The following is a 26,953-nucleotide window of genomic DNA, read 5'->3' on the forward strand; positions in this document are numbered from 1 at the left end:
TATTATCGAACCTAAATTACTAAAACAATAAAATAAAAATAATCAAAGTCAAATTTCAATTAAAACTTAAAATTAATTCATAATATATCAAATATATATTTAATGTGTAAACATGTAAATCTCAAAAGTCACATTACAAAAAAAAGTACTTCCAAATAAAATTAAATATTTGATAAATATACATATCCAGGGTATTTGACATCAATAATGCAATTTAATTATGGGTGTTTAATATAAACATGAAATATATATATTAAATGCATAAAATAATGTGAGGTAAAAAGCATTTTTGGTTGTGATGCTCTTGGATGTTGAATATGTCTTATTATGTCTTGGATGTTAAATCATGACCTTGTGTTTTTGATCAGATCCTCATTCGGAACCGAGCGACGGATCTGGACGCCCGCATGCATGATGGGACGACGCCGCTGATTCTGGCCACCCGGTTGGCTGTTGAGGGAATGGTGGAGGAGCTCATTAACTGCCATGCAGATCCGAATGCTGTTGATGATTCAGGTATAAACACAAACACCAAAAGTCAAAATTATTCGCCCTCCTGGGAATTTCTTTCTTTCTAGTATTTCCCAAATGATGTTTAACAGAACAAGGAAATTTTCACAGTATTTCCTATCATATTTTTTCTTCTGGAGAAAGCCTTATTTGCTTTATTTCGGCTAGAATAAAAGCCGTTTTTAATTTTAAGGTCAAAATTATTAGCCCTCTTAAGCAATATTTGTTGAGAAGTGCTATACAAATAAACTTGAATTGAATTGAATTGAAAACTCACTGCTTTGTCTTTGTGCAGGTAAATCAGCTCTTCATTGGGCGGCTGCTGTTAACAATGTGGACGCTGCTGTCGTGCTGTTGAAGAATGGAGCCAATAAAGACCTGCAGAATAATAAGGTGGGTTCATTAAAAGGAGGAAACATGCACAGTCATTTTATGTTTTTTTTAACCCATGTCCATTATTATACAGACTAAAATGAATAACTTCTGTTTGGTTATATGTATTTATACATGTATTTATTTTGGGTTATGCGCAAAATATAATTGACTTTTTTTTATTGTTATTTGCATTTGCATCTTGTTCATTCTAAATGAGAGAATTTCCATTTAGTACTATAATGTATTTAAAATTTCTTTTGTTCATCATTTTTTAAATTTTCATTTAATAATATTTTTAGTTTATTAACGCTTTGGTTTAATTTTATTTAGTTTGTTTCACATTTTTGGCTACAATGTACATTTTTTGTTGTTTGTTTTTTCTAATATTAGATATATTATATATTATATAAGTGTTTATCATTTTTAAATAATTTTGTTAGTATATTATATAAATATAGTAAAATAGTTTTCATTTTAATTTTTACCTTTATTTATTTATTTAATTATGAGCATTTTTATTGTTATTTGATTATTTTTATTTTAATTAAGTATAAAATTGTAACTTTTTGTTTTTAATTGTTCTCATTTTATTTGTTTATTTTCTATATTATTATTTTATAATAATTCTATTATTATTTTTTGTTTTGTAGTTTGTAATATTTTAAATGCTTTAAACCAGGGAGTGGCCAAACTTTTTGTTATTAAAGACCAAAAACCAATTTTCAATGACAGTGGTGGGCTGAAATATACTCTATTACATTAAAGTTGCCATTTATTGATTTCATAATTTATTTAATATTTAAAAAATAAATAGAAAACAATTCCTTTATAATAAGTACATTTTATTTAACTATTTAAATTTTATAACGAACTTATAAAAAAATCCCTTTTTAACAGAATGGAGTTACACTAGTCGAGCTACTCCTGTCGTTTGCCTTGATTTGCTTGCCGATGTGTTCTGCATTGTCCTTTATTAGTTAAATGACAGTATTTATATTTTTTAAAAATCGCATTCATTTACAACACCTAATTTAAACATTTATTTTTCATTTTTTGTAGCAATTTTATTAGTAGCAATAAAATAAATAAACAAAGTTATGTTCAATTAGAAATTACAATCACTGTTAAAGGCATTTGCCCCAACCCTCCTCCAATCTTCTCATGTGGGATGGCCATCAAAGGTTACCATGGGCCAACTTTGGCCCTTGAGCCCTAGTTTGGACATCTCTGCTTTAAACGTTACTCATCATTTTTACATAATTTTTGTCTTTTTTAAAAAGTTTTAACTTTTATTAATTTAGTTTAGATTGTTTTTTTAACAGTGAGCTCATACTTTATTGCTTATATTTTTTTACATTTGTTTTAATTTTTAATTTTAGTATTTATCTTAAATTTGTTCCCATTTTAACTTTAACTATGATTATTTTCTTTTCTTTTTTTATATAAAATTCATATTTTGTTGCAATAAACAAAAATATTAACGTCAATAACCTTTACTCTGTAGGAGGAAACGCCTCTTTTCCTGGCCGCTCGTGAGGGAAGTTATGAAACGGCTAAAGTCCTGCTCGATCACCTGGCCAATCGGGACATTGCGGATCACCTGGACCAGCTGCCTCGGGACATCGCTCACGAGCGCATGCACCACGATATCGTGCGTCTGCTGGAGGAATATAACCTGGTCCGGAGTCCGCCGCTGCCCTTATCGCCCCCGCTCTGCTCCCCAAACACATACCTGGGCATCAAACCCAGCCCAGGAAACAACAACAACACGGCCAAGAAAACACGCAAACCTGGAGGAAAAGGTGTCGCAGGGAAAGACAGCGGGAAGGACATCAGAACCAAAAAGAAAAAGAGTGGAGACGGCAAAAACGGCGGGATTATGGAAGTGGGCGTCCTCTCGCCTGTTGATTCGCTGGAGTCTCCACACGGCTACCTTTCAGACGTCTCATCTCCACCCATGATGACATCACCTTTCCAGCAGTCTCCGCCTATCAGTTTAAATCAGCTCCAGGGATTGGCTGACTCCCACATGGGTGGAGCTCTTCAGGGTTTAGGGAAGCCATTTGACTCCGCCCCTCGTTTATCCCATCTGCCGGTGGCCAACAATGTGGGTGGAGCTCAAGCAGGCGCTTGTGATTGGCTGCAAAGGGTGCAGCAACAACAGCAGGCAGGCATGCTAATGCCCACAATGCTCTCTGCTACTAATATGCCACAAGTCATGGGATATCCCACCATGCAAAGCAGCCATCTCGGTGCACCATCACACATGATCGCCCATCAAAACATGGCGCCAATGCAGCACCAAAACATCTCGCATCACTTCCTCGGGGACCTCAGCGGGCTGGATCTTCAGTCGGGCTCAGGACACGCCCCCATTCAGACCATCCTACCGCAGGACAGCCAGCGAATGGCTCCGCCCATTTCTAGCACACAGTTTCTGACTCCGCCTTCTCAGCATAGCTATTCCAACCCTATGGACAACACGCCCAATCACCAGCAGGTCCCGGACCACCCGTTCCTCACGCCCTCCCCCGGATCTCCCGACCAATGGTCTAGCTCATCTCCACATTCCAACTTGTCTGATTGGTCGGAAGGAATCTCGAGTCCGCCCACCAGTATGCAGATGAACCATATTCCAGAGGCCTTCAAGTAGGCGGAGCTTCGGCATCAAAAAAAGCTAGACTGTTTATATTAACGACAAGAACTGTTTTATTGATTGATTTTTTTTTTTAATTATTAATATTGTATGCTAAGAACCATTTTTATTGTTTTGTTTTTGTATTTATTTATGTGTTTTGACTACAGATATACATTTCTTTTTAATTTATACTGTATTTTATTTCTATTTTAACCATGTCCTGAAAATAATTCTTTAAAAAAATTGTGATGCTGCCAGAGAATGTTTTGTTTTTTGTTTTTTTTTTAGGTAAAATTTCAGTATTAATTAGATTTTATATGATCTTTTTTACCAAACGGCTAGTTTTCTGTCATCAAAAGAGTAGAGAAAGTCTTAATATTGTGATGTTTATTGTATAGTGGATGTATTGACACACTCTGACTTGCCTCCGCACACATTTCTTTATTTTTGTGAAAGAGAGTCATTTATGATGAGTTTATGCTATGTTGCCGAGTATTGTCTGTAGACACTGTTCTCACTTCACTAAGAGCCCAAATGTTTGTTTTTTTCCCATGGTACCTTGCTTCAGGTGTTTTGGGAGCTTTTCAAATGTAGCGTAGCGATCACTGTTATTTATTTCCTGCTGTAGACATGTAGGACATTTTTGAAGACATGGAGATGTGTGCGTGTGTGTGTGTGCGTGTGCGTGTGCGTGAGTGCGTGCAGTGTGATGACATCATCGGTGCTCATGGTTGTAATGTCCCTGTTATGTTTTATAAATGCAGATCAAATGTTCTACTGCTGACATGAAAATGACTGATTGTAGTTTGTGGAGGAAAAAAATGTTGTTCAATGCTTTTGTAAAGTACATTTTCTTGACACAATAAAGGATTGTTACTTTTACTGTGTTGTCAGGCCTGATTTAAGCTACGGTCACACTGGGCTTTGTGTGTGCGAAATTCTGTCGTGCGGCGCTGCGAAAAGGGGCGGGATTAAACAAGATAATTAGACATTAAAAAAGCCAGCGATTGCTCCATGTTTTAAATTTCTGGCCAGAGAGGTCATGTTTTGATCCTCGATTGATCTCACGCAGTCAAGTGATGCGATTTCGCAGGTCAGAGTTCACCAATCTTGAACTTTGCACCGCTGCAACCTGCGAAACTCGACGCATGACCCCGCGTTTCTGGTCTGACGCATTCGCGTGCGAATGAATGGAAGTCTATGGAAGGAAAAGTCAAGTGTGACCGCACCTTTATCCTAAAACTATACTATTACCTATACCAGGGGTGACCAATCCTGTTCCTGGAGATCTACCTTCCTGCAGATTTCAGTTGCAACCCATATCAAACACACCTGCCGCTAATTATCAAGTGCTTTGTGTTGGAGCTCTGGAACTCTACAGGAAGGTAGATCGAACCCCATGAACAGGGTTGAACACCCCTGCCCTATACAGTACTACTATTATATCATTTTGTAAACTATCTCTAATGATGACTGAATTTATTGAACAATAAATTTTGTGAAATGTTATTACTAATTGTATTATAGACACTTACCGGCCACTTTATTAGGTACACCTGTCCAACTGGTCGTTAATACAAATTTCTAATCAGCCAATCACATGGTAGCAACTCAATGCATTTAGGCATGTTGATGCTAGAGGTCTGAGGAGAATGGCCAGACGGTTCCAGCTGATAGAAAGGCAACGGTAACTCAAATAGCCACTCGTTACAACAGAGGTCTGCAGAATAGCATCTCCGAACACACAACACGTCCAACCTTGAGGCAGATGGGCTACAGCAGCAGAAGACCACGGCAGGTGCCGCTTCTGTCAGATAAGAACAGGAAACTGAGGCTACAATTCACACAGGCTCACCAAAACTGGACAATAGAACATTGGAGAAACGTTGCCTGGTCTGATGAGTCTCCATTTCTGCTGCAACATTCGGTTGATGGGATCACAATTTGACGTCAACAACATGAAAGTATGGATCCATCTTCTTTAGCAAGACAATGAGTTCACTGTACTCAAATGGCCTCCACAGTCAATCAGATGTCAATCCAATAGAGCACCTTTGGGATGTGGTGGAACAGGAGATTCGCATCATGGAGGTGCAGCCAAAAAATCTGCAGCAACTGCGTGATGCTATCATGTCAATATGGAGCAAAATCTCTGAGGAATATTTCGAGTACCTTGTTGAATCTATGCCACGAAGGATTAAGGCAATTCTGAAGACCAACCCGGTACTAGTAAGATATACCTAAAAAAGTGGCCGGTGAGTGTATACATTGACAAGCCCGATGTTGTGTTATTATTTGCTGTGACTTTATATATATATATATATATATATATATATATATATATATATATATATATATATATATATATATATATATATATATATATATATATATATATATATGTCGTGGGCTTGTCAAGATGTAAAATGCAATTGTGTTGCATCAATAACTTGTCTTTTTTTTTTTTTTACCTGTTAAGGCATGCATATTTTAAAAGTAAATTTCATTTTCTAAATTTCTATTTTTTAAATAAGCTCTACATAAAATTCTCAATCTGATTTTAAAAGTGCTGGATAAAAGATTAAGCATTTTAATGTAAATCCAGTATTTATATTTCAGCTAGCTGCAGAAGATTTCTTCTCACTCAGCCATATTTAACCTGGTTATTTTTAAAAGACGTATTTCAGTGTAAATGCTTTTCCCAGATTCAAGAGGAGCTTGTGACATTCGCCGAATTAATTTTTCACCGCTTCACCTCGTGTGCTATTTACAGGCTGGTTCACTTGCAGTTCTCCGAGTACAGCCTGGACAAAGTATAGATGTTTGTTTCCAACACAGAATCAAAAAAATAGGAACCGTAAATTGCAGGAATTCTATTATACTTCACAATTGTGACTAGTTTTTCTCTCTGAATTGAACTGAGAAGAAAAGCCTGAGGCGACGCAGTGGGTAGTGCTGTCGCCTCACAGCAAGAAAGTCGCTGGTTCGAGCCTTGGCTGGGTCAGTTGGCGTTTCTGTGTGTGGTTTGCATGTTCTCCCTGCGTTCGCGTGGGTTTCCTCTGGTTGCTTCGGTTTCCCCCACAGTCCAAAGACATGTGGTACAGGTGAATTGGGTATGCTAAATTGTCCGTAGTGTATGAGTGTGTGTGGATGTTTCCCAGAGATGGGTTGTGGCTGGAAGGGCATTTGCTGCGTAAAAACGTGCTGGATAAGTTGGCGGTTCATTCCGCTGTGGCGACCCCGGATTAATAAAGGGACTGAGCCGAAAAGAAAATGAATGAATGAGAAAAGCCTGAATTGTGAGATGTAAACCTGCAAATGCAATCAATTCAGTATTGCGATTATATGAATTAATAATAAAATATTAAGCCATAATTGTGATATTTGAAGATATTTTAAAGCGTAGGTCTCAGACTGGATTACTGGAGGGCCGCAGCTCTACACAGTTTTGCTCCAACACAGCTGATCCAACTATACAATGTGTTCAAGACTACTAGAGACTATTAAGCAGGTGTGAATTGGAGGTGGTGGGAGCTAAACTATGCAGAGCTGCGGCCCTCCAGGAATTGAGTTTGAGACCATTGTTTTAAGGAATGCTGGAATTGTAGTCATTTGTTTTCCTACTATGGCAGTCAATGGTTACTGATTTCCAACATTCCTCAAAATATCTTCTTTTGTGTTCGACAAGGGAAAATGTTTGGAACCTCTTAATGTTGAGTACATGTGAACTTTTAGGTCAACTGTCCTTTTAAACTTAGAATTGGTTTGTTGCATTAATGAAGCGCTAATGTCTTGAGGTTGTACAGAATGATGAAATTTACTTTCTATGTGCAGTTTGATTGGACAAGAATCACACGGCTGGTTAATATACTTTAGCCAATCCCCAAAGACAAGAAAAAAAGTAGTGACTGCAGATTGAAGGTAAATATTGGAGTAAAAGTACCAATACAGGACTAAAAATGCACTCAAGGGAAAGTAAAAGTACACATTTTTAAAACAACTTAGTATATTACAATTCCTGATGAAAACTACTCAAGTCATTTGAGTATTTGTATTTGTATTTGTATTACTTTACACCATTGGAAAGCATGGATCCATTCTGCCTTGTATCAATGGTTCAGGCTGGTGGTGGTGTAATGGTGTGGGGGATATTTTCTTGGCACACTTTGGGCTTATTAGTAACAATTGAGCATCGTGTTAACGTCACAGCCTACCTGAGTATTGTTGCTGACCATGTCCATCCCTTTATGACCACAGTGTACTCATCTTCTGATGGCTACTTCCAGCAGGATAATACACCATGTCATAAAGCGCAAATCATCTCAGACTGGTTTCTTGAACATGACAATGAGTTCACTGTACTCAAATGGCCTCCACAGTCACCAGAGCTCAATCCAATAGAGCGCCTTTGGGATGTGGTGGAACGGGAGATTCGCATCATGGATGTGCAGCCGACAAATATGCAGCAACTGCATGATGCTATCATGTCAATATGGAGCAAAATCTCTGAGGAATATTTCCAGTGCCTTGTTGAATCTATGCCACGAAGGATTAAAGCAGTTCTGAAGGCAAAAGGAGGTACAACCCACTAATAGTAAGGTTTACCTAAGCGAGGCTAAACATTTTTTAAATATTATATTTTGCCAGTGCAAACTAGGTAGCAAAAGATAATAGGAAGGTTTTTTCAGTATATTACAGTTTTACTCAGTGGCTTTGGTGCATTTCTCACAACACTACCCAGCAAGCAATAGCCGTCATTTCACTGGCTAGGTGAAGTATAGACCAGATCTAGCCCGGCTACGTGTAACCCAATTTTAGCCCGAATAACCTTAAATTTGCTTGCATGTTGTTTTTCTGCTAAATAAAGCTTGTGATAAGTATGATACAAGAAAGGTCAATAACAATTATGAGGTTCCTGCAAGTAATAGACGTAGTTTCAGTTTCTCGGTGAAGTATAGACCCAATCTAGTCCGGGTATGTGTAACCCATCTCTAACCCAAAAAAACTTAAATTTGCGTAAATTTGTCTTTTTTTGGCAAAATACCTTGTGATATGTATGATATTCCTTCAAGTAAGGAAAGTCAATCGCATTTAAGGTGTTTGGGCTTTTAAATATATATGCTATTTTCATAGTCTGAGTGTATTTACATTTGTTCAACAGTTAATGCATTTCTCAAAACAAACAAATTAAACGAAGCAGTTTCTCTTTCCTTCCAACAAATTGCGAATGCTTTTAGACATGCATCACCTGCTTTCATACAACTCTCTGCTGTTTTATATCATCATCATTTGATTATGTCATGCCAGTTAAAATTAACTTGTGAATGCTGAATAGTCATTATATATAAAACTAATAGTCCTCAATACATTACTTCAAAAGAGTCATACAAAAATGATGAACTAGTTGTCAAAATCTGTCAAGCTAATTTTATTAAAAATTTAAAAATGTAAAAAATCCTGACAATGTCTTCTAAACTGAATTTAGAACAATTTGATGAATGATTTACAGACCTCTGTATGTTGTAGGTTCAGTTCCAATATATACTGCAATATTGTTCACAGTTGTGCACAGCTCTACCCATTGGCAGTTATGTTTGTTGTAAATAAGGATGTTTAATCTTTATTTATTTATTTATTTTTTTGCACAATGCTGTGAATAAATTTGAATTGTAATGAGAAAATGCAGTAAAAATGTGCAACACATATTCAGTGTCTTGTACTCAGACACTTCACTAAATGCAGTGATGTCTAACTTTACTGTAGTTTTCAAATGGCTGTGCAAATACAGTGCTGTCTTGAGCATTTTCAGGACGTGTCACCAAAATCTGACTTTTTTGCATTGGAAAAAATGTACAGAGTAAAGTGTCATAATGAAAACATGATGAAGCCATCTGACTATCTTGTTCATAAACAATGGTGTCAGGACATTTCATCTTGATGACACTGACACTTTCATTGACATCAATACTTGCTTTTGGGGAATGAGCTCTCCATTTTGAGCAAGTAACACGCTTTTATAGGTTATCAACTAGGTTTTGCAGTTTGCACTAATTGTTTTGAGAAATGCATTAACTGTTATACAGATGTAAATAGTGTTGTGGGAAATGTGAGAATCTGTCACCTACAATGTGTGCTGAATAATTAACATACATTTAGATTTTATATATACTTTTACTGGCTTGAACTGATCATTTTAACATGTTTAGGTTAAATACTGAAGTGTTTTTACCAGTTTTATTAATTGTAGAAAACCTAGTACAGTTTATGGTTATTTGTTATAAACAACGTGAAAAAAATGTAGTGTAATCATAAATATATTGCCTTTAATAGTTGTTTTTATTTAAAGAATTCACAGATATATTTCTATTTGCGTTATTAGTGTGAAATAAATCTGTCAAGTCATCAATAAACAGGCGCCATCATCATTATTGATTATGTGACCTGTATCTGCAGGACGCTCCTGCTGGCGCACGCGCACTATCCCTCCATGAGCTTGCATATATATATCCATAGTGACAATACCGGAGACGGGCCGCGGCGTCTCCCATGACAACCGCCGCCGGACAATGAACGAGCTCCCGGACGGAGGACCAAACACGAGCAAATATGGATTTCTGAAACGCGACGTTTTTCCCAAAACGTATTCGGCTTTTTTTGACGTCGTAATCGGTGAATCTGTAGCGGCGCGTCATGTAGCGGAGGCCGACTGCGCTTCTGCTGGGCGGGGAGCGACGGAGAGCCGTTCGGGGGAATATTCGCGCATCTTTAAAGCTGGATTGTGGATTTCAGGCGTGGATAAAGGTAAATTATCCGGTGCTAGCTTCGGCTAGGCGGCTCTAATGTCACCGGGTTTGGCTGACAGGTGCAGACAGATTATATTTCTGTGATAGTGATAGTAAAGGAGCTCCATTCATTCATAATCTCTCGTTTGCTGAGCAGACTGAACACACACACACATGCATCGTGTTTAATTGGATTGTTTTGCTAATTTGTTGTTAACATTGGTTCGTCTTGAAGATCAGGCATTGTTTGGTCTGATACACACAGTCTGGATCAGGATCGGGATGTTGTTTGTCTGTCTGGGCCTGTTTTGAGCTGCTTCACAGCAAACCTTTTTTGTAAATTCTAAACGATGTCCAATAGATGTCTAATAGACGTCTACATAGAGTCGTCTTGGCTAAAACAAGTCTAAATTTGGGCTGTCAGTAAAAATCTGATCGACGTCTATGAATTGGCCAAAACGAGTATATAGTCATCAAATAAACAGAAATGAATGACTACACATAAAAGTCTGTCTATTTGACGACTAGTCTAGTTTTGGGCTATTCTTAAATGTCTATTAGATTTTCACTGACAGCCCAAGTTTAGCCTTGTTTTAGCCAAGCTGTCTACATTTAGATGTCTATTAGACGTCTATTTAACTCAATTGTTTGTTGAATTTGGTCATTCACATTGTCACATTGTAGGTTTTTTTTAAGTTACTATACTGTTTTAATGCATTAAATGTAACATTGTGGTGATGTTTACTGTGGTACATCACATTCAAGTTTCACTGACAGTGAAATGTGTTACTATTGAAATATAATTTGATGTGAAATGATTCATATGTTAACATAAAGGCGACAGCCCATTAAAATTACAATTTGGTTTAAGAAATCTATAGAAATATCTAGAAATACAGTCTGTTACTATTCACCTGAGTATATACTTTTAGTAGTAGTAGTATTGGTGGTAAAATAATAGTAATAGTTTCTGAGATTTTACTTGTTTGTTACTGTTCCTTACAGTTATGTCTAATAAATAAAAAAGACTTAAGAAATTTTGGGGTAAAAAATCCTACATCCTTATTGCTTTATTGCTTTCCTAATACGTATAAAAAGTGTACAGTTTGTAGTTGAAAATGGCGCTGTGTATCTGCATCTTAAATAACGTGTAGAAAAATAATGAATATAATGGATATAAATATCTAGAAATATAATCTGTTACTATTCTGAGTATTTATTTTTAGTAGTAGTAGTAGTAGTACTGGAAGTGATAATGATGATGATGATGATAATAATACTTTCTGAGATTTTAATTGCATGTTAATGTTCCTTACAGTTATATATAATAAATAAAAAAGACTACAGAATTTCTGGGGGACAATTCCTACAGACTTATTGCTGTGTAATTTTAATATTTACTTGAATTAATCTGATTAGCCATGCTTTCTATATACATACATACATACATGCATACATGCATACATGCATACATGCATACATACATGCATACATGCATACATACATACAGTATAGCTGAAGTAGCAATAATATAAATATAGTAAGTTGCAAAAAAGTTCCCCAGTACTGGGTTGCGTCAACCTCTGATAAATAAAGGGAATAAGCTGAAGGAAAATGAATGAAGTTGGAAAAAAAGAATGTGTTGTTGTAGATGAAAATGGTGTTGTGTTACTGCATATTTAAATAATGTTTACCAGAAATAATGAATATCGGGACCTTTAGATTTCAGTGATAGTATATTTAAAATCATATATCACTTTTTTCTGCAATATATATATATATATATATATATATATATATATATATATATATATATATATATATATATATATATATATATATATATATATACATCGCGATATGAATACAATTCCACCAATGACTTGAATAGCTTTATTTGGAAGCAATTTGTTAATTTAGATTGATTAAAATGTTCTACAAGCATGAATAAATTTAACAGAGCAAAGGTAAAAGTGAAATAAACAGTGCTTTGTGGTTTTCTGGGGAGTCTGTGTTAGTGGTACAGAAACAAAAAATTGATGTTAAATGACATGGTCTTCATTATATATAGCATTAAATTAAAGTTACAAACCGTACAATTTTTTTTGTGTCTACATTTTTATTTTTGAGTATTTTTGAACATTTTTAGATGTTGTTATTCGTGTAAAGTGTCCTTGAGCACAGGAAAGGCACTATATAAAATAAACTTGTTATTATTAATATGTATTATTCATTCATTCACTTCCTTCGGCTTAATCCCTTTTTTCATTAGGGGTCACTACAATGGAATGAACCGCCAACTATTCCAGCATATGTTTTGCATAGCGGATGCCCTTCCAGCTGCAACCCTCTACTGAGAAACACCCATACACACTCTCACATTCACACACCTTCATACACCACGGCCAATTTAGTTTACTCAATTTACCTATAGCGGATGTGTTTGGACTGTGGGGGAAACCGGAGCACCCGGAGGAATCCCACACCAACACGGGGAGAACATGCACACTCCACACAGTAATGACAACTGACCCAACTGGGACTCGAACCAGCGACAATCTTGCTGTAAGACGACAGTGCTAACCAATGAGCCACCGTGATTTCCCTAATTGTCATTCATTCATTCATTCATTTTCTTTTCGGCTTAGTCCCTTTATTAATCAAGGGTCGCCACAGCGGAATGAACTGCCAACTTATCCAGCATCTGTTTTACACAGCAGATGCCCTTCCAGCTGCAACCCATCACTGGGAAACACCCACAGTGATAGTGCTAACCACTGAGCCACCGTGCCACACCTTATTGTTATTAATATTATTATTATTAAATGCTTGAAATTTAAATTGTAAACAAATACAGATGATAAAATGAACTATAATCCAGATCTTGTGTTGTGACTATTGTGTATGCGCACACTGCGAAATCGATGCTGAAAGGATATATTGTGCAGCCCTAATATGTAGATATATCAAAAAGTGTTTGTGTGTTTAGGATGGATGTAGGAGCGCTTGCAGCTGGGGACGGTGGCCCGAGAAGAGCGGATTCGGTTGAGGGAGGGCTTGAAATCGCGCCACTGGAAATGTACGACTCGGCCCGAGCAAAGATAGAAGCAAACCTCCGCTGGTTGTTCGCCAAAACGTACGGTGAAGGTAAGAGCAGCACTCTTGAACATACAATATACAGTTGAATTCAGAATTATTCGCCCTCCTTTGAATTTTATTCTTTCAAATATTTCCCAAATGATGTTTAACAAATTCAGGAATTTTTCGCAGTATTTCCTATAATGTTTTTTCTTCTGGAGAAAGTCTTATTTGTTTTATTTCGGCTAGAATAAAAGCATTTTAAAAAATCATTTCAAGGTCAGTATTATATATTCATGTCACATCAATCAGCTGGTTTGTCCAAGCTGACATACAAGCGATCGGCTGATGAATCACGGCTTTAAAACGCTCCAGCATTCCTGTATCTGTGTTTACACTCAGTAAACAGTGGTGAGTTTAACCTTCACGGCCAATCACAGTCATTTCTGTTGAGCACGTGAACACAATGGCAAATCAGCTCTGTTTTAGAACGCACTCAACAGTGCTCAAATGTTAGCGGGAAATGGACGTTTTTAAAATATCAGTATCGATTAGTACCGAACTCCAGTATCATGACAACACTACTTCAAAGCAAAATAAAACCAGCATTTGGTAGGACGCTGTGTTCTGGGCACAACACACTGTTGTTTGGCCCCTGACATCTATTGCTTTAGATGCTGCCAGTGAGATGTGGTGACTGGCATGAGGAAAATGGTTGAGGAGTGTCAGATGTTGTGTGTGTGTGTGAGAGAGTGTGTGTTTAGTTGCTTAGTCAGCAGTTTTCTCAGTCCACACTGACCAGAAGAAAGCTTTAGAAAAGAACAGATGTTCTCTCGGCGCTCTTGAGCCAATTGACAAAATCATATCCCGTATATCCTGGTAATGATGTATATCTCACAATATACTACCTTTTTTTTTATATTCTGTGCACTTTGATGGACGCTTTTAAAAATGTATCCACAGGAAGAATTTTATAGGGGCAAAACTTACTTTTATAAGGGGTTTAAACACAGTTGTTTGGCAATAGTTTGTGAAAATAACCAGCCTCTAATGGTAAAAATGTATTAATAATATATTTTTTTATAATCACACTTGATAAAAACGGTCTGCAGAAACGCTTTGATTGACATTTTCTCTTTCATCATTCTCGTGTCATCAGAGGGGAAAAGCCCCGCCCTTAGTGACCACCTCTCCCTCATTAGCATAAACAGCCCTGAGTGGGAAGTATGGAACAAAATCAGTGTCAAAAGTATTGAATTAAAATGCTTGTTGAACAGCACAATCTGAAAAAAATAATACACCGTAATAACAAGTTCTTGCATTTTAATGACTTGAATTCCAGGGTTTGTATTTTTAGGTCCTGAAATTTAACATAGCTGTTTATTTACGCTGTGAATAGTTCAACTAAAAATATTTCAAACACGTTTTCATACTTCTAAATTCAATAATTACTATTTAATTGTCAGGTTTCACTTACAAAATATTCAATACCCTTTAAAAATATGATGTATAATATTCAAAAGATAATTTGCAGTTCATTTCATTTCAGTTCAAATATTCGCTTCCATAAATGTTCCATAAATTTTATAATCGTATAAAGCATTTTATAATTATTTAATAAAATAGTTTAACTTAATTTGTTAAGAAACCTTTAGGGTGTCAAGATCAATGATGATAATTATTTTTTACAAGTCTGTAAGACTGCTTCTTGTTAATATTTAGGTTATTCGCTAAAATATATCATTTAAATTGTTCATGGAGCTGAATGCAGTAAATAGTCTGTATAAAAAAGGCTGAATAAACCTGTGCAAACAGTCTAGCCTTTATAACCAGATTATTTAACAAAAGATGATTCTACAGTAAAATATTTGTAGTCTTTTAATAAGCATGATGTATACAGGATAGAGAGTCAATAAGCATATCAGGAGATCCGAGATCAGGTAGGTCTCGAGAGCTCCCGCTTGGAAAATGGAGGAAAAAGAGGAAATGGGGTGGAAGGAGGGATTCTTCCAAAACGAAGACCGAGCAGTAGGGAGAAAATGAACTATTTATTGTAAACTAGGATCACTCTGATTGGATTATTACTGATTACAGATGAGCAGCCAGTCGTGCTCAATCACATCACGTGCTCCTCTCGAAATTAGTTTATGAAACTTCACTTTGATATGCACAGATGAATTGTTCACCACAAATCTAGCAATGTAAGCTAACAAAATCAATATAGTTAGTTTTGATTTCTTGCGTACTTTAATAATTGATAACTAAAGCTGAATGTTTGATTCAAGAAGAGAAGACCGCCAAAAAAAGGTTTAGAGGGAGTCTTTGTTTCAATACTTTTAAGACAAAATGTCCCTAAATACACATTCAAACATTATTTTTCAGAGACAACTTGATATCATTTGTGCTATCATTCAAAACCATTTCATTACAGTCTTCGAAAAATAGTAGAAGGTTTATTTTGGAGACCTAAAATGTAGGGCTCCACGATATTGTAAAAAACAGACATTAGTCACGCATTAGTCACATGCTTAAAAACACATGCAGATGATAAATTAATTGATACATTTATGGTTCAAATTTGCAATAACTCAACAAATCATATAAGGCTTGAACTGTGGTTCCTGTTCAACTCAAGTATCATAATCCTGCTATTGTGCATGTGACTATTGTGGATACACACATTGCGATATCGATCCTAAAATGTTCTATTGTGCAGTCCTACTAAAATGTACCTGCAATTCTAGAATCACTCATGAATATTTGTGCAATTGAAACGCACTGGATTCAATTAAATTCAATTCACCTTTTTCTGTATAGCGCTTATACAATGTAGATTGTATCAAAGCAGCTTCACATGATAGGTCATAGTAAATTGGAACAGTGTAGTTCAGTTTGTTGTGTTTAAGTTCAGTTCAGTTTAGCTCAGTTCAGTGTGGTTTAATAATCACTACTGAGAGTCCAAACACTGAAGAGCAAATCCAACGATGCGCAGCTCTACAGATCCCGAACCATGCAAGCCAGTGGCGACAGAAAAAAACCTTGAGAGAAACCAGACTCAGTTGGGCACGACCATTTTAATTTCTCCGCTGGCCAAACGTCTTGTGCAGACCTGCAGTCTCAGCAGCAGAGGCTGGAAGCTGGCCTCAGAGACTCGTCTGTCCCTGGAGCGTCACAGGAATCAGTCTCATGTTCTCCACTCCTCCATGAACACCCCAGCAGCTGCTCAGGATACGGCCTGGTCCAGGATATGGAAACCTTGGGATCATCTCGTCGTTGGTCTTGGATTGAATCAGTGACTCTGCATAGTCTGAGGGCCTCGAGATGAGTATCCCCAAGTGGAAATAGAGAATAATTAGCATAGCTGCTGTTCATAGTGTATATAAACAAGATGCAGAAACCTGTGTGGAAACCCGCTAAGTGGTGCACTGAGTGTATGCTTTACTGAACAGATAGGTCTTTAATCTAGTTTTGAATTGGGAGAGTGTGTCTGAGCCTCGTACATTATCAGGAAGGCTATTCCAGAGTTTAGGAGCCATAAATGAGACGGCTCGACCTCCTTTACTCGACTTTGCTATTCTAGGTACTACCAGAAGCCCTAAGTTTTGAGACCTTAAAGAGCGAGTTGGGTTATAGCGAGACAGAAGGTTGGTTAGATAAACAGGAGCTCGATTATTTAAAGCTTTGTAGGTAAGAAGCAATATTTTAAATTCAATACGAAACTTAACAGGCAGCCAGTGTAAGGAGGATAAAATTGGGGTGATGTGATCAAATTTTCTAGACCTGGTAAGAACTCTGGTAGCTGCATTTTGTACTAATTGAAGTTTGTTAATAGAGGATGCTGGGCAGCCAGCAAACAGAGCATTACAGTAGTCCAGCCTAGAAGTCATAAAAGCATGGACTAGCTTTTCTGCATCTGAGATGGATAGCATACTTCGTAACTTAGCGATGTTTCTCAGATGAAAGAAAGCAGTTTATGTGACATGGGATTTTTAAAAGGTAAATTGCTGTCTAATATGACACCCAGATCTTTTATAGTAGAGCTAACGCTAACTTTGGATCCCTCTAATTGTAGGTCGAGTTGTGAGATATGCTGTTTACAGGATTTAGGCACAATAAGTAATAATTCTGTTTTGTCTGAGTTTTGGATGTTTGATTGATCGGCGGGGAGGAGGTTGATGGTGATGATGGTGTGATACTCAAGCAGAGCATCTTGAGTCTAATCAGGGACAGAAATAACAGCGTCAGTGTTACATCACAAAGCCTTCAGACTGAATTAGACATGTGTGACTGTAGGAGAGCACCGGTGTGTGAACATGCGTTGACTTTCAGTGGCGTGTCGTGTGGATAATCCAGAGTAATGCTAAATGAAGCCTGCTTGTTGGAGGTGGAGATTTCGTTAGAACAAAAATATGATTATTGCATTATATAGAATTTGTCAAGATGAAAATAATGACTGCGCTGAAATGGAAAAAGATGAAGCTATAACTATTTTTTAGTTACTGATACGATGGGTGAAATAATACTCTATTGTGTAAGACTTTATTTATTTATTTTTTTGCATTTAAAAGTCAAATTTATCTCACACTTTATTATGTACAGTGCACATTATTTTAAAGAAACAGAGAAAATCTTGATTTCTTACAGCAGATTTCTTTCTAGCAGATCTGCATGATAATATAGTTTACATTTTGTGAGAAGGCAAGCAATAAAGCACTTTGATTTGCTTTTCATATGCGAATAAGACTTGTTCCTACATCCCAGTCCAGACTCTGTAGGGTTGTGCGATATGGGCAACAGAAACGTATCATGATCTACAACAATATTGTGATTTTTAATCATGATTTTGACACACGCAGATGTTTTACAGTGTGAATCTGAAACATATTTCCAATGGAAAATAATTAGATATTTATCAAAGTCCTGTAACATGTCTCTAAAACAGACATAACGCAAAAAAAAATAAACATTACGTAGTAAAGGTGTAACAAACTGTCACTAGAACAGACCTACTGTATGGCAAAACAAATAAATAGGCTACTGTGTGTGTGTGCATGCATCGTCAAACTCAAGCAAGGCTCCGATATTCATTTCTGCTTGACCACATATCAGAAGTAGTTGCGTGTACTTTTCTACGTGTCCACAGATTTTCTTGCCATGGATAGATCATAAACCTCTTTGTGATGCTGCCTTGAGTAGGCCATTCACATATCACGTCTTTAGCATACACAAGTTCGTTATTTCCATTGAAGGGATGTGGCTTGTGCATGCATATTGGTGGGTACGCGCTTGCGTATTCCAGGTGCACTTAGTTAAACTTAAACGTTCAGCTTCATATTTTGTATGAAAACAGACATTTCAGTAATAACGGTAGGCTAATTACCTCAGACAAACACAGAACATCCAAACACCCAGTGTTTTTTATTTGCTCCATAAATAAAACGTGTATCAGAGATGCAGCAATGTTTTGTTAGTTTGTCATCTTCTGTGAAAACGGTTGATGGTTATCCAGCAATATCAAAGTAGGTAGCTAAAGGAAGCGATGTGCTCGTGCTTTCCACAGCTTTTAGACAAGATACAGTGCATCCGGAAAGTCTTCATAGCGCTTCACTTTTTCCACATTTGTTTTTGTTACAGCCTTATTCTAAAATCGATTAAAGGAATTTATTTCCTCAAGATTCTACACACTACCCCATACAATACACCATAATGACAATGTGAAAAAAGGTTTGTTGAAATTGTTGCAAACTTATTAAAAATAAAAAAGCAGAAAAATCACATGTACATCAGTATTCACAGCCTTTGCTTAATACTTTGTTGATGCACCTTTGGCAGCAATTACAGCCTCAAGTCTTTTTGAAAATGATGCTACAAGCTTGGTACATCTCTCTTGCAGAATTTTTGCCCATTCCTCTTTGCAGTACCTCTCAAGCTCTATCAGGTTGGATGGGAAGCGACGGTGTACAGCCATTTTCAGATCTCTCCAGAGATGTTCAATAGGATTTAGGTCTGGGCTCTGGCTGGGCCACTCAAGGGCATTCACCGAGTTCTTGTGAAGCCACTCCATTGATATTTTGGCTGTGTGCTTTAGGTCATTGTCCTGCTGGAAGATGAACCGTCGCCCCAGTCTGAGGTCAAGAGCACTCTGAAGCAGGTTTTCATTCAGGATGTCTCTGTACATTGCTGCATTCATCTTCCCCTCTATCCTGACTTGTCCTCCAGTTCCTGCTGCTGAAAAACATCCCCACAGCATGTTGCTGCCACCACCATGCTGCACTGTAGGGATGGTATTAGCCTGGTGATGAGCGGTGGCAAATACCTTCTGTCTGGCCACTCTACCATACCGGCCTGATTGTTGATTGCTGCACAGATGGTTGTCAAATCAAATCAAATCACTTTTATTGTCACATCATCAGCAGCACGTGTGCTGTAATGAGTGAAAAGCTGAGGTGCTGGCTCCAGACAGTGTAAAATACAGACAGTGCAAATACAACATCATACAACAGCATACTCCCAAAATAACAGGACAATGTAAAATTGGCAGTGTTGACAGCAATATGTACAATGAATAGGTGTACACATAGTTGTAGGCAGTATTGTTTTAAGTATGGATTGGTTAAAGTGCAGTGCATGCTACATATTGATGGTGTGCAGTGAGGGGTGTGGAAGAGTTTGTGTGGGGTGTGTTAAGTGTTCATCAGCCTGATAGTCTGAGGGAAGAAACTTTCCTTCAGTCGGTTGGTGCATGACTGAATGCTGCGGAACCGTCTGCCTGAGGGTAGCAGAGAGAAAAGTCTATGTCTTGGGTGGCTGGATTCGCTGATGATTCTCTTGGCTTTCCTCATGCACCGCCTGGTGTAAATGTCCTGGAGGGAGGGAAGCTCACCGCGCACAATCCTATGTAGGCCTTTGCGATTGCTGCTGGTGCTGTTTCCATACCAGGTGGTGATACAGCCAGACAGGATGCTCTCCACAGTGCAGGTGTAGAACAAGCGGACAATGTGGGGGCTCATTCCAAATCTCCAGAGACGCCTGAGGAAGAAGAGGCGTTGATGTGCCTTCCTCAGCACTGCGTCTGTGTGAGTAGTCCATGTCAGATCCTCAGCGATGTAGATTCCAAGAAACTTGAAAGTGCTGACTCTCTCCACTGGTGTCCCGTTGATTGTGATGGGGGTATGTTCTCTCTTCTCTCTCCTGAAATCCACCATCAGATCCTTGGTTTTGCTGATGTTGAGTGAGCGGTGGTTTTCCTCACACCACTGCGTCAGAGTGTGCACCTCCTCTCTGTAGGCCGTCTCATCAATATTGGTGATTAGGCCCACCACCATTGTGTCATCAGCAAAATTAGCGATGACATTAGAGCTGTGTTTGGCTGTACAGTCATGTGTGTACAGGGAGTACAAGAGTGGGCTGAGAACACAGCCCTGTGGAGCACCAGTGTTGAGGATCAGTGTGGATGAGGTTCATTCTGACCACCTGGCATCTGCTTGACAGAACGTCCAGGATCCAGTTGCACAGAGAGCTGTGTAGACCCCGAGCCTGGAGCTTCACCACCACCATCCTTCTGTAAGTTTCTCCTCTCTCCACAGAAGAACGCTGGAGCTCAAACAGAGTGACCATCGGGTTATTGATCACCTCCCTCACTAAGGCCCTTTTCCCCCGATCACTCAGTTTAGATGGCCGGCCAGCACTAGGAAGAGTCCTGGTGGTTCTAAACATCTTCCACTTATGGAAGATGGAGGCCACTGTGCACATTGGAACTTTCAGAGAAGCAGAAATTTTTCTGTAACCTTCCCTAGCCTAGGTCTACAGACAATTCCTTTGTCTTCATGCTTGGTTTGCGCTTTGACATGCACTGGGACTTTATATAGACAGGTGTATGCCTTTTCAAATCATGGTCAATCAACTGAATTGACCACAAGTGGACTTCAATTAAGCTGCTGAAACATCTCAAGAATGATGAGTGGAAACAGAATGTACCTGAGCTCAATGTAAAGCTTTACAGCAAAGGCTGTGAATATTTCTGTACATGTTATTTTTCAGCTTTTCATTTTTAATAAATTTGCAACAATTTCAAAAACTCTTTTTTTCACATTATAATAGTGTATTGTGTGTAAAATTTTGATGAAATAAATTAATTTAATCCATTTTGGATCAAGGCTGTAACAAAAAAAAATGTGGAAAAGTGAAGCGCTATGAATAATTTCCGGATGCACTGTATGTGACCGACAGGTCTTAAAAATGACCTGGTTCTGCAATACACCAGCCTTCCTCTATCTAAAGTAGTCCCACTCCACAGAAGTTAGATTTTTTTTTGGTAGCAAGTCCTGCTGTGCTGAACTCATCTCTGTATACACAGGCTATTTGTCATTAAGCTCAGTCTCCTGTTCTCGTGCTCTGTTTATGCACTGCATTAAGATAGGAATAAGTAGCATACTGTGGGAGAAGTATTAGTCAGGTCTGGTGCGGTCCAAAAATTGTGCTGTAAGGTGATTTAGAAATCGTACCCGTTCAAACCGCGATTTCGAAACAATTTCAATTAATCGCAAAGCCCTAATACAAACCATATACTCTCTAACCCTGCACCTAAACCCAACTCTCGCAGGAAACAATCTGCAGTTTTACATTTTCAAAATACTTCATTTTGTGTTATGTATAAGTATGTTTACTTGTGGGGTAACATGAGGTCCCCATGTTGACACAAGTCCCCTTGAGTGTGTGCATTCAGGTTCCCCAATGAGATATACAAACAAGTGCGCACACACACACACACACACACGCACGCACGCACGCACGCACGCACGCACGCACGCACGCACGCACGCACGCACGCACGCACGCACGCACGCACGCACGCACGCACGCACGCACGCACGCACGCACGCACGCACACACACACACACACACACTTAATTTATAATAATGCCATCATGCCAATGTAATAAGTAAAAAAAGAATTAAAAACACATTTGTATGATTTTTATATTAAGTAAATGGTTATGCTGTATGGAATTATATATTTTAGGTCATTTTGAAAATTTCCTAAATGATGCTTTGTCATTACTGCTTTAGATCCATATTGATCTGTGATTACTTGACCTTGATGACCTCATGCATATGAATGAAGAACTGGATCTAAATTAATCTTCCTCATTTGCCTAATGGTTTATATTCATAACGGGAATGCCTGTGTTTTAAAAATCATGCACAGTTAAAACTGCTAAAACGAAATATAGCTATAGCTAAATAGCTAAAGATGATAGCTAAATGACTTTTACATTAAGTAAATTCACTAAAGCAGAATCCCAATGTTCAGTTTCAGCATGCACTCATTGTTTCTGTTGATTTATAGCATATGACTGATTGTCCTTTATCTCAGAGAAGTTCACTGCTTGTGCCTGAAAGCTGAAGCTGGATTTGCAGATGAAGTGGAGATGAAGAGAGTTTGATGTGATTTGGTGTGTTTATATATAGTTCTGCTCTTTGTCTGCTGGTGAAGGTGTGGTCAGATGTCAGAGTGAGGGAATCCCTCCGTGTGTGTGACCCGTTTCTGACTGTCAGCCTTTATTTATTCATGAGAAGTAGTGCACATACATTCACTGACACTAAGACATACACGAGGAGTCTGATTCTGGTGTGTATAGGTATTATAATTTATAATTATAATTTAGGTAGTATTGTTATATTTATTTATGTGTTTGTTTACAGCTATTGAAAAATAAAAAAAAAATCTTGAAAATACTTGGAAAAAATCTACATTTTATAATTTATGGTAATGTGTTTGAGTAAAACGTAAAGTGAATTGTTTTTTCCCCCAAGTGAAAATTAAAATGTTGTTATGTAGAGCTTTTTTTTTCTGTAAAATGCTGAACAAGATGACATATTCAGACATATTTATTCATTTTTATACAACGCAATGCTGATGTTTTAATTTGTGATTTCAATCACAACACATATAAACATTTATTTTTTATTAAGTAATAAAAAAAATAAATATAATAAAATTGTTATTTTTTGTTTTCTGACTGTAATTTTCAAAAAAAAAATTGTGTGTGTGTGTGTATCTTTAAAAAAAATTAGTACCATGGTAATCTAAATGGGCTTGTGAGACATTGGGTATCTTTCACAAACCATGCGTACATACACATTTATGTGTGAAATGTGCATACGGACGTTTTCACAAACAAATCATCATGATCCATCAAAAAAAAATAGGATTTTCTTAATTTATCTACGAAAAAATTCAAGAACAACTTATTCCAGATGTACACAATAATCATGAATACCCATAAACACGGATAAAGAACCCTACATATAATTAGATATGTTATTTACCAGATAGATAGATAGATAGATAGATAGAAATCACAAAAACGCACTTAAACACATTTGACTGCAGTTTCTAGGTCAACTGAACACTAGGGGGCAGTATGACGGCAAAAGCTTTTGTTTCATTTCACACTAATGATATTTAGACATGCATGGCATGGTCGGTTTGCTCAGTAGCTCACATCGTGTGGTGTTGTACTTACCGTGTTGTTAGGTTCAAGACTGGTGAAGCGGGCTTCCACAAATAAAAGCCATGTGAAATCAGGGTGAAACCACATGGCTGTGATGGACTTTTCTCTTACTTTTGCCTTTGAAAACAGTATTGATTCGGATTTAGGGTAGGGTTAAGTTCAGTAGTTCATTAGTCTAGGTCAGGGGTTTTCAACCTTTTAGGACACCCCCCCCCCACCCCACCACGCCTCCCGCGAGCCAAAATCATAATGCATGTGCAAACATCATTCACATATTACTTGCTGTGTTTAAAGTGAGTAGAATTAGTTACATTGAAATGTACATTGAAATGTAACTATATAAATATAGCTTACCTGATTCAGTGTGATGAGCTTGCTTCTGTGAGGACAACATGCTAATCCGTGGTTGGATTCCTGACGCGATCAACTGTAAATCATCTTCCTCTGTCAGTAAACGTGAGCCATAACCTATTTGCTTTTGATGTACGTACATACACAAAATGCTGCATTTTGCGACAACATCCACACGCACCTATCGAGTCCGTTGCAGACACACACATCGCAAAATGCAGAAGTTTTTTTTATTTCTATTCCCTGTGCAGTATTAAAATGTATTAAAACAACACTTCCACTAGTCCTTACGCCATACTCGTGTGCGTCTAATACCCCAGTTTGTCACGGGAGCATGAATGAAATGTTCGTGAGTAGAAGTGAAACTGCCGAATTGCAGTTAAAGTCTGAAAGATAAAGATGAAACACCCAAAATTACACGAAACTCAGCAGGAAACGTGAATAGCGTGGTGACACAACATTCAAAAAGCACTTCACGTAAACACTTCACGTAAACACTGGGATTATATTGTTCAGATTAAGGCAAATAACTATTACAGATGTCCATGTAAACATAGTCAGTAGTATCTTCAAAGTAAGTGAAAGATCCAGAAGGGCATCCTGCTGATTTGATTCAGAAGGGCTGTTTTTTTGTTAGACGCTCACGGGTTTTACTTTCATTCATCGTCATTATTTTTAAAAGCACCTGGTTTATTTTATTTATATATGTTTTACTCGAAACGCATTAACTCTACAGGTGCCTGATGGTTAGCGGTGGAACTAACGTTTATCAGATTCACTCTAGTTAACGCATAATTTACACAAAGCATAAAATCGTCCTCATAATTTACGAGTGCACGCCTCAAATTCTCGTGCCCCTCTTAATAGGTGCTGGCGCCCCCTTGTGGTTGAAAACCCCTGATCTAGTTGATCTGTATGACAAGCACCACCTTCTCCTGGACTTGTACAAGGATCAAACTGTACCCTGAGTACATATTTAAGATTTGAGTCAATTCTATCAGCGCCCTCTAGTGGATTTGTCCTCTGAACCATACAATAGAATGTACCAGAAGCAACATATTTTTCAGAGTGAGGCACATAGCCGACTAATTTTTAAAACCATTTTAATGTTAATATTATTTTCCCCTTGAGCAATATTTTTTTTGTGATTGTCTACAGAATATACCATCGTTATACATTGACTTGCCTAAATACTTAACCTAATTAACCTAGTTAAGGCTTTAAATGTCACTTTAAGCTTAATACTAGTCTCTGGAAAAATATCTAACGTAATTTCAGTAAGCCTCATTGTATTTGAACTGTTTCCTATGTGGTAAATATAGCGTCAAATTGATAGTGGTTTGAAAAACGTTATCTTGTTCAGTCGGCTAATGCTTTCAGGGTCGACTAGTAGAAGCTGTACCATTAAGTCGACTAGACCCCCCCCATCTCTAATACCTACTTGAGTAATATTCTATATCAGACTCAGCTAACAACTCTATTTATCTATTTATCTTTTATATTTAAGACTATTAAATCAGAAGTAACTATTAAAATACTATAAAAAGTTAATATCTATGTTTTTGGACTTTTGCAGCAGCTCAAAACGCCTTAGAGGAGCTTTATTAGAATGCCAGTCTTTGTGTTGTCTGTGTGGGATTTGTAAAAAGCACACACACGCATGCACGCACACACACTTGTCTCACCAGGGGTTATTAGACAGTCCGCCCCTGTTAATCTTCCTCAGACTTTAATCTGACTGCACAACCTTTGACCTCCTAATGTAACAAAACCTCGCGATGACCTCTGGCGGAGGGGGAAATATACAAGCAAACACAACACTGTCTAATAGAGGAAAAACTGAGCATTTAATGAAAATAGTGCAGGTTTTGCATTTAATCTGCTTGTAAACATTGAGCGTTTTCCACCTGCAGAACAGTTGGCATTAGCTAAAGCTGATTATCATGTTGACCACGCTCTCTTCTCACGTCTAAATCAAACGAACAAGGTCAAACACGTAGATGAGCTAAATAAACACTGTAGCGACACTTGGCTATAATGCTAACCACTTGATTTCATGGATGTAAAGTTCTCTGTATCTGTTGAGAGTTTTGTAATTGTTTGTTTTTATTTGGCTAGTAAGATGTTAGCCATTGACTTTAGGCTAAGAGTGGCTAATCTCAAAATCACCTGACACTTTCGTTTTTTCTGTCTCTGTCCAGAAATGTCCACATCCTTTTGTTTAGTCTTTTTCTTATAGTCAGTTGTTCCATTGCAGTTTATAATGTGTGTGTATATATGTGTATATATATATATAAATTCATTTATTTTCATTTATCAGGGGTCGCCACAGCGGAATGAACCACCAACTTATCCAGCATATGTTTTACTCAGCAGATACCCTTCCAGCCACAACGGGAAACACCCATACGCACTCTTTCACACACATACACTATGGCCAATTAAGTTTATTCAAGTCACCTATAGCGCAAACTACATACTGTATATATTGTGCAGCCCTACTGTAGATAAATGAGTGCTGTATATGTTTCAATCGGTGTTATTTTAGTAATTACTTTATATGTGCTTAAATTATTTAATATATAGTCATTTAAATTAAGACATTGAATTATAATCAGTATATATCAGTATATACTATATCTACATACAGTTGAAGTCAGAATTATTAGCCCCCCTGTTCATTTTTCCCCCATTTTCTGTTT

At 37.5% G+C, this 26,953-nt stretch overlaps 2 protein-coding genes across 2 annotated transcripts in view; both read left to right on the forward strand.

Annotated features, from left to right (window-relative positions):
- notch1a (notch receptor 1a) overlaps positions 1-4,211 on the forward strand; it is a 70,170-nt gene extending 65,959 nt beyond the window's left edge. The window contains exons 31-33 of the mRNA XM_056445823.1: positions 369-516; positions 806-903; positions 2,390-4,211. Coding sequence (XP_056301798.1) covers positions 369-516; positions 806-903; positions 2,390-3,538 — 1,395 coding nt within the window. The 3' untranslated portion in view covers positions 3,539-4,211. The remainder of the gene's footprint in view (positions 1-368; positions 517-805; positions 904-2,389) is intronic.
- Positions 4,212-10,042: 5,831 nt separating this feature from the next.
- Positions 10,043-26,953, forward strand: part of camsap1a (calmodulin regulated spectrin-associated protein 1a) — a 54,193-nt gene continuing 37,282 nt past the window's right edge. The window contains 2 exon segments of the mRNA XM_056446558.1: positions 10,043-10,324; positions 13,295-13,452. Of these exon segments, the coding sequence (XP_056302533.1) occupies positions 13,296-13,452 (157 nt within the window). The 5' untranslated portion in view covers positions 10,043-10,324; position 13,295.

The sequence above is a fragment of the Danio aesculapii genome, chromosome 21 (genome assembly GCF_903798145.1).
Source record: "Danio aesculapii chromosome 21, fDanAes4.1, whole genome shotgun sequence".
Taxonomy (NCBI): Eukaryota; Metazoa; Chordata; class Actinopteri; order Cypriniformes; family Danionidae; genus Danio; species Danio aesculapii.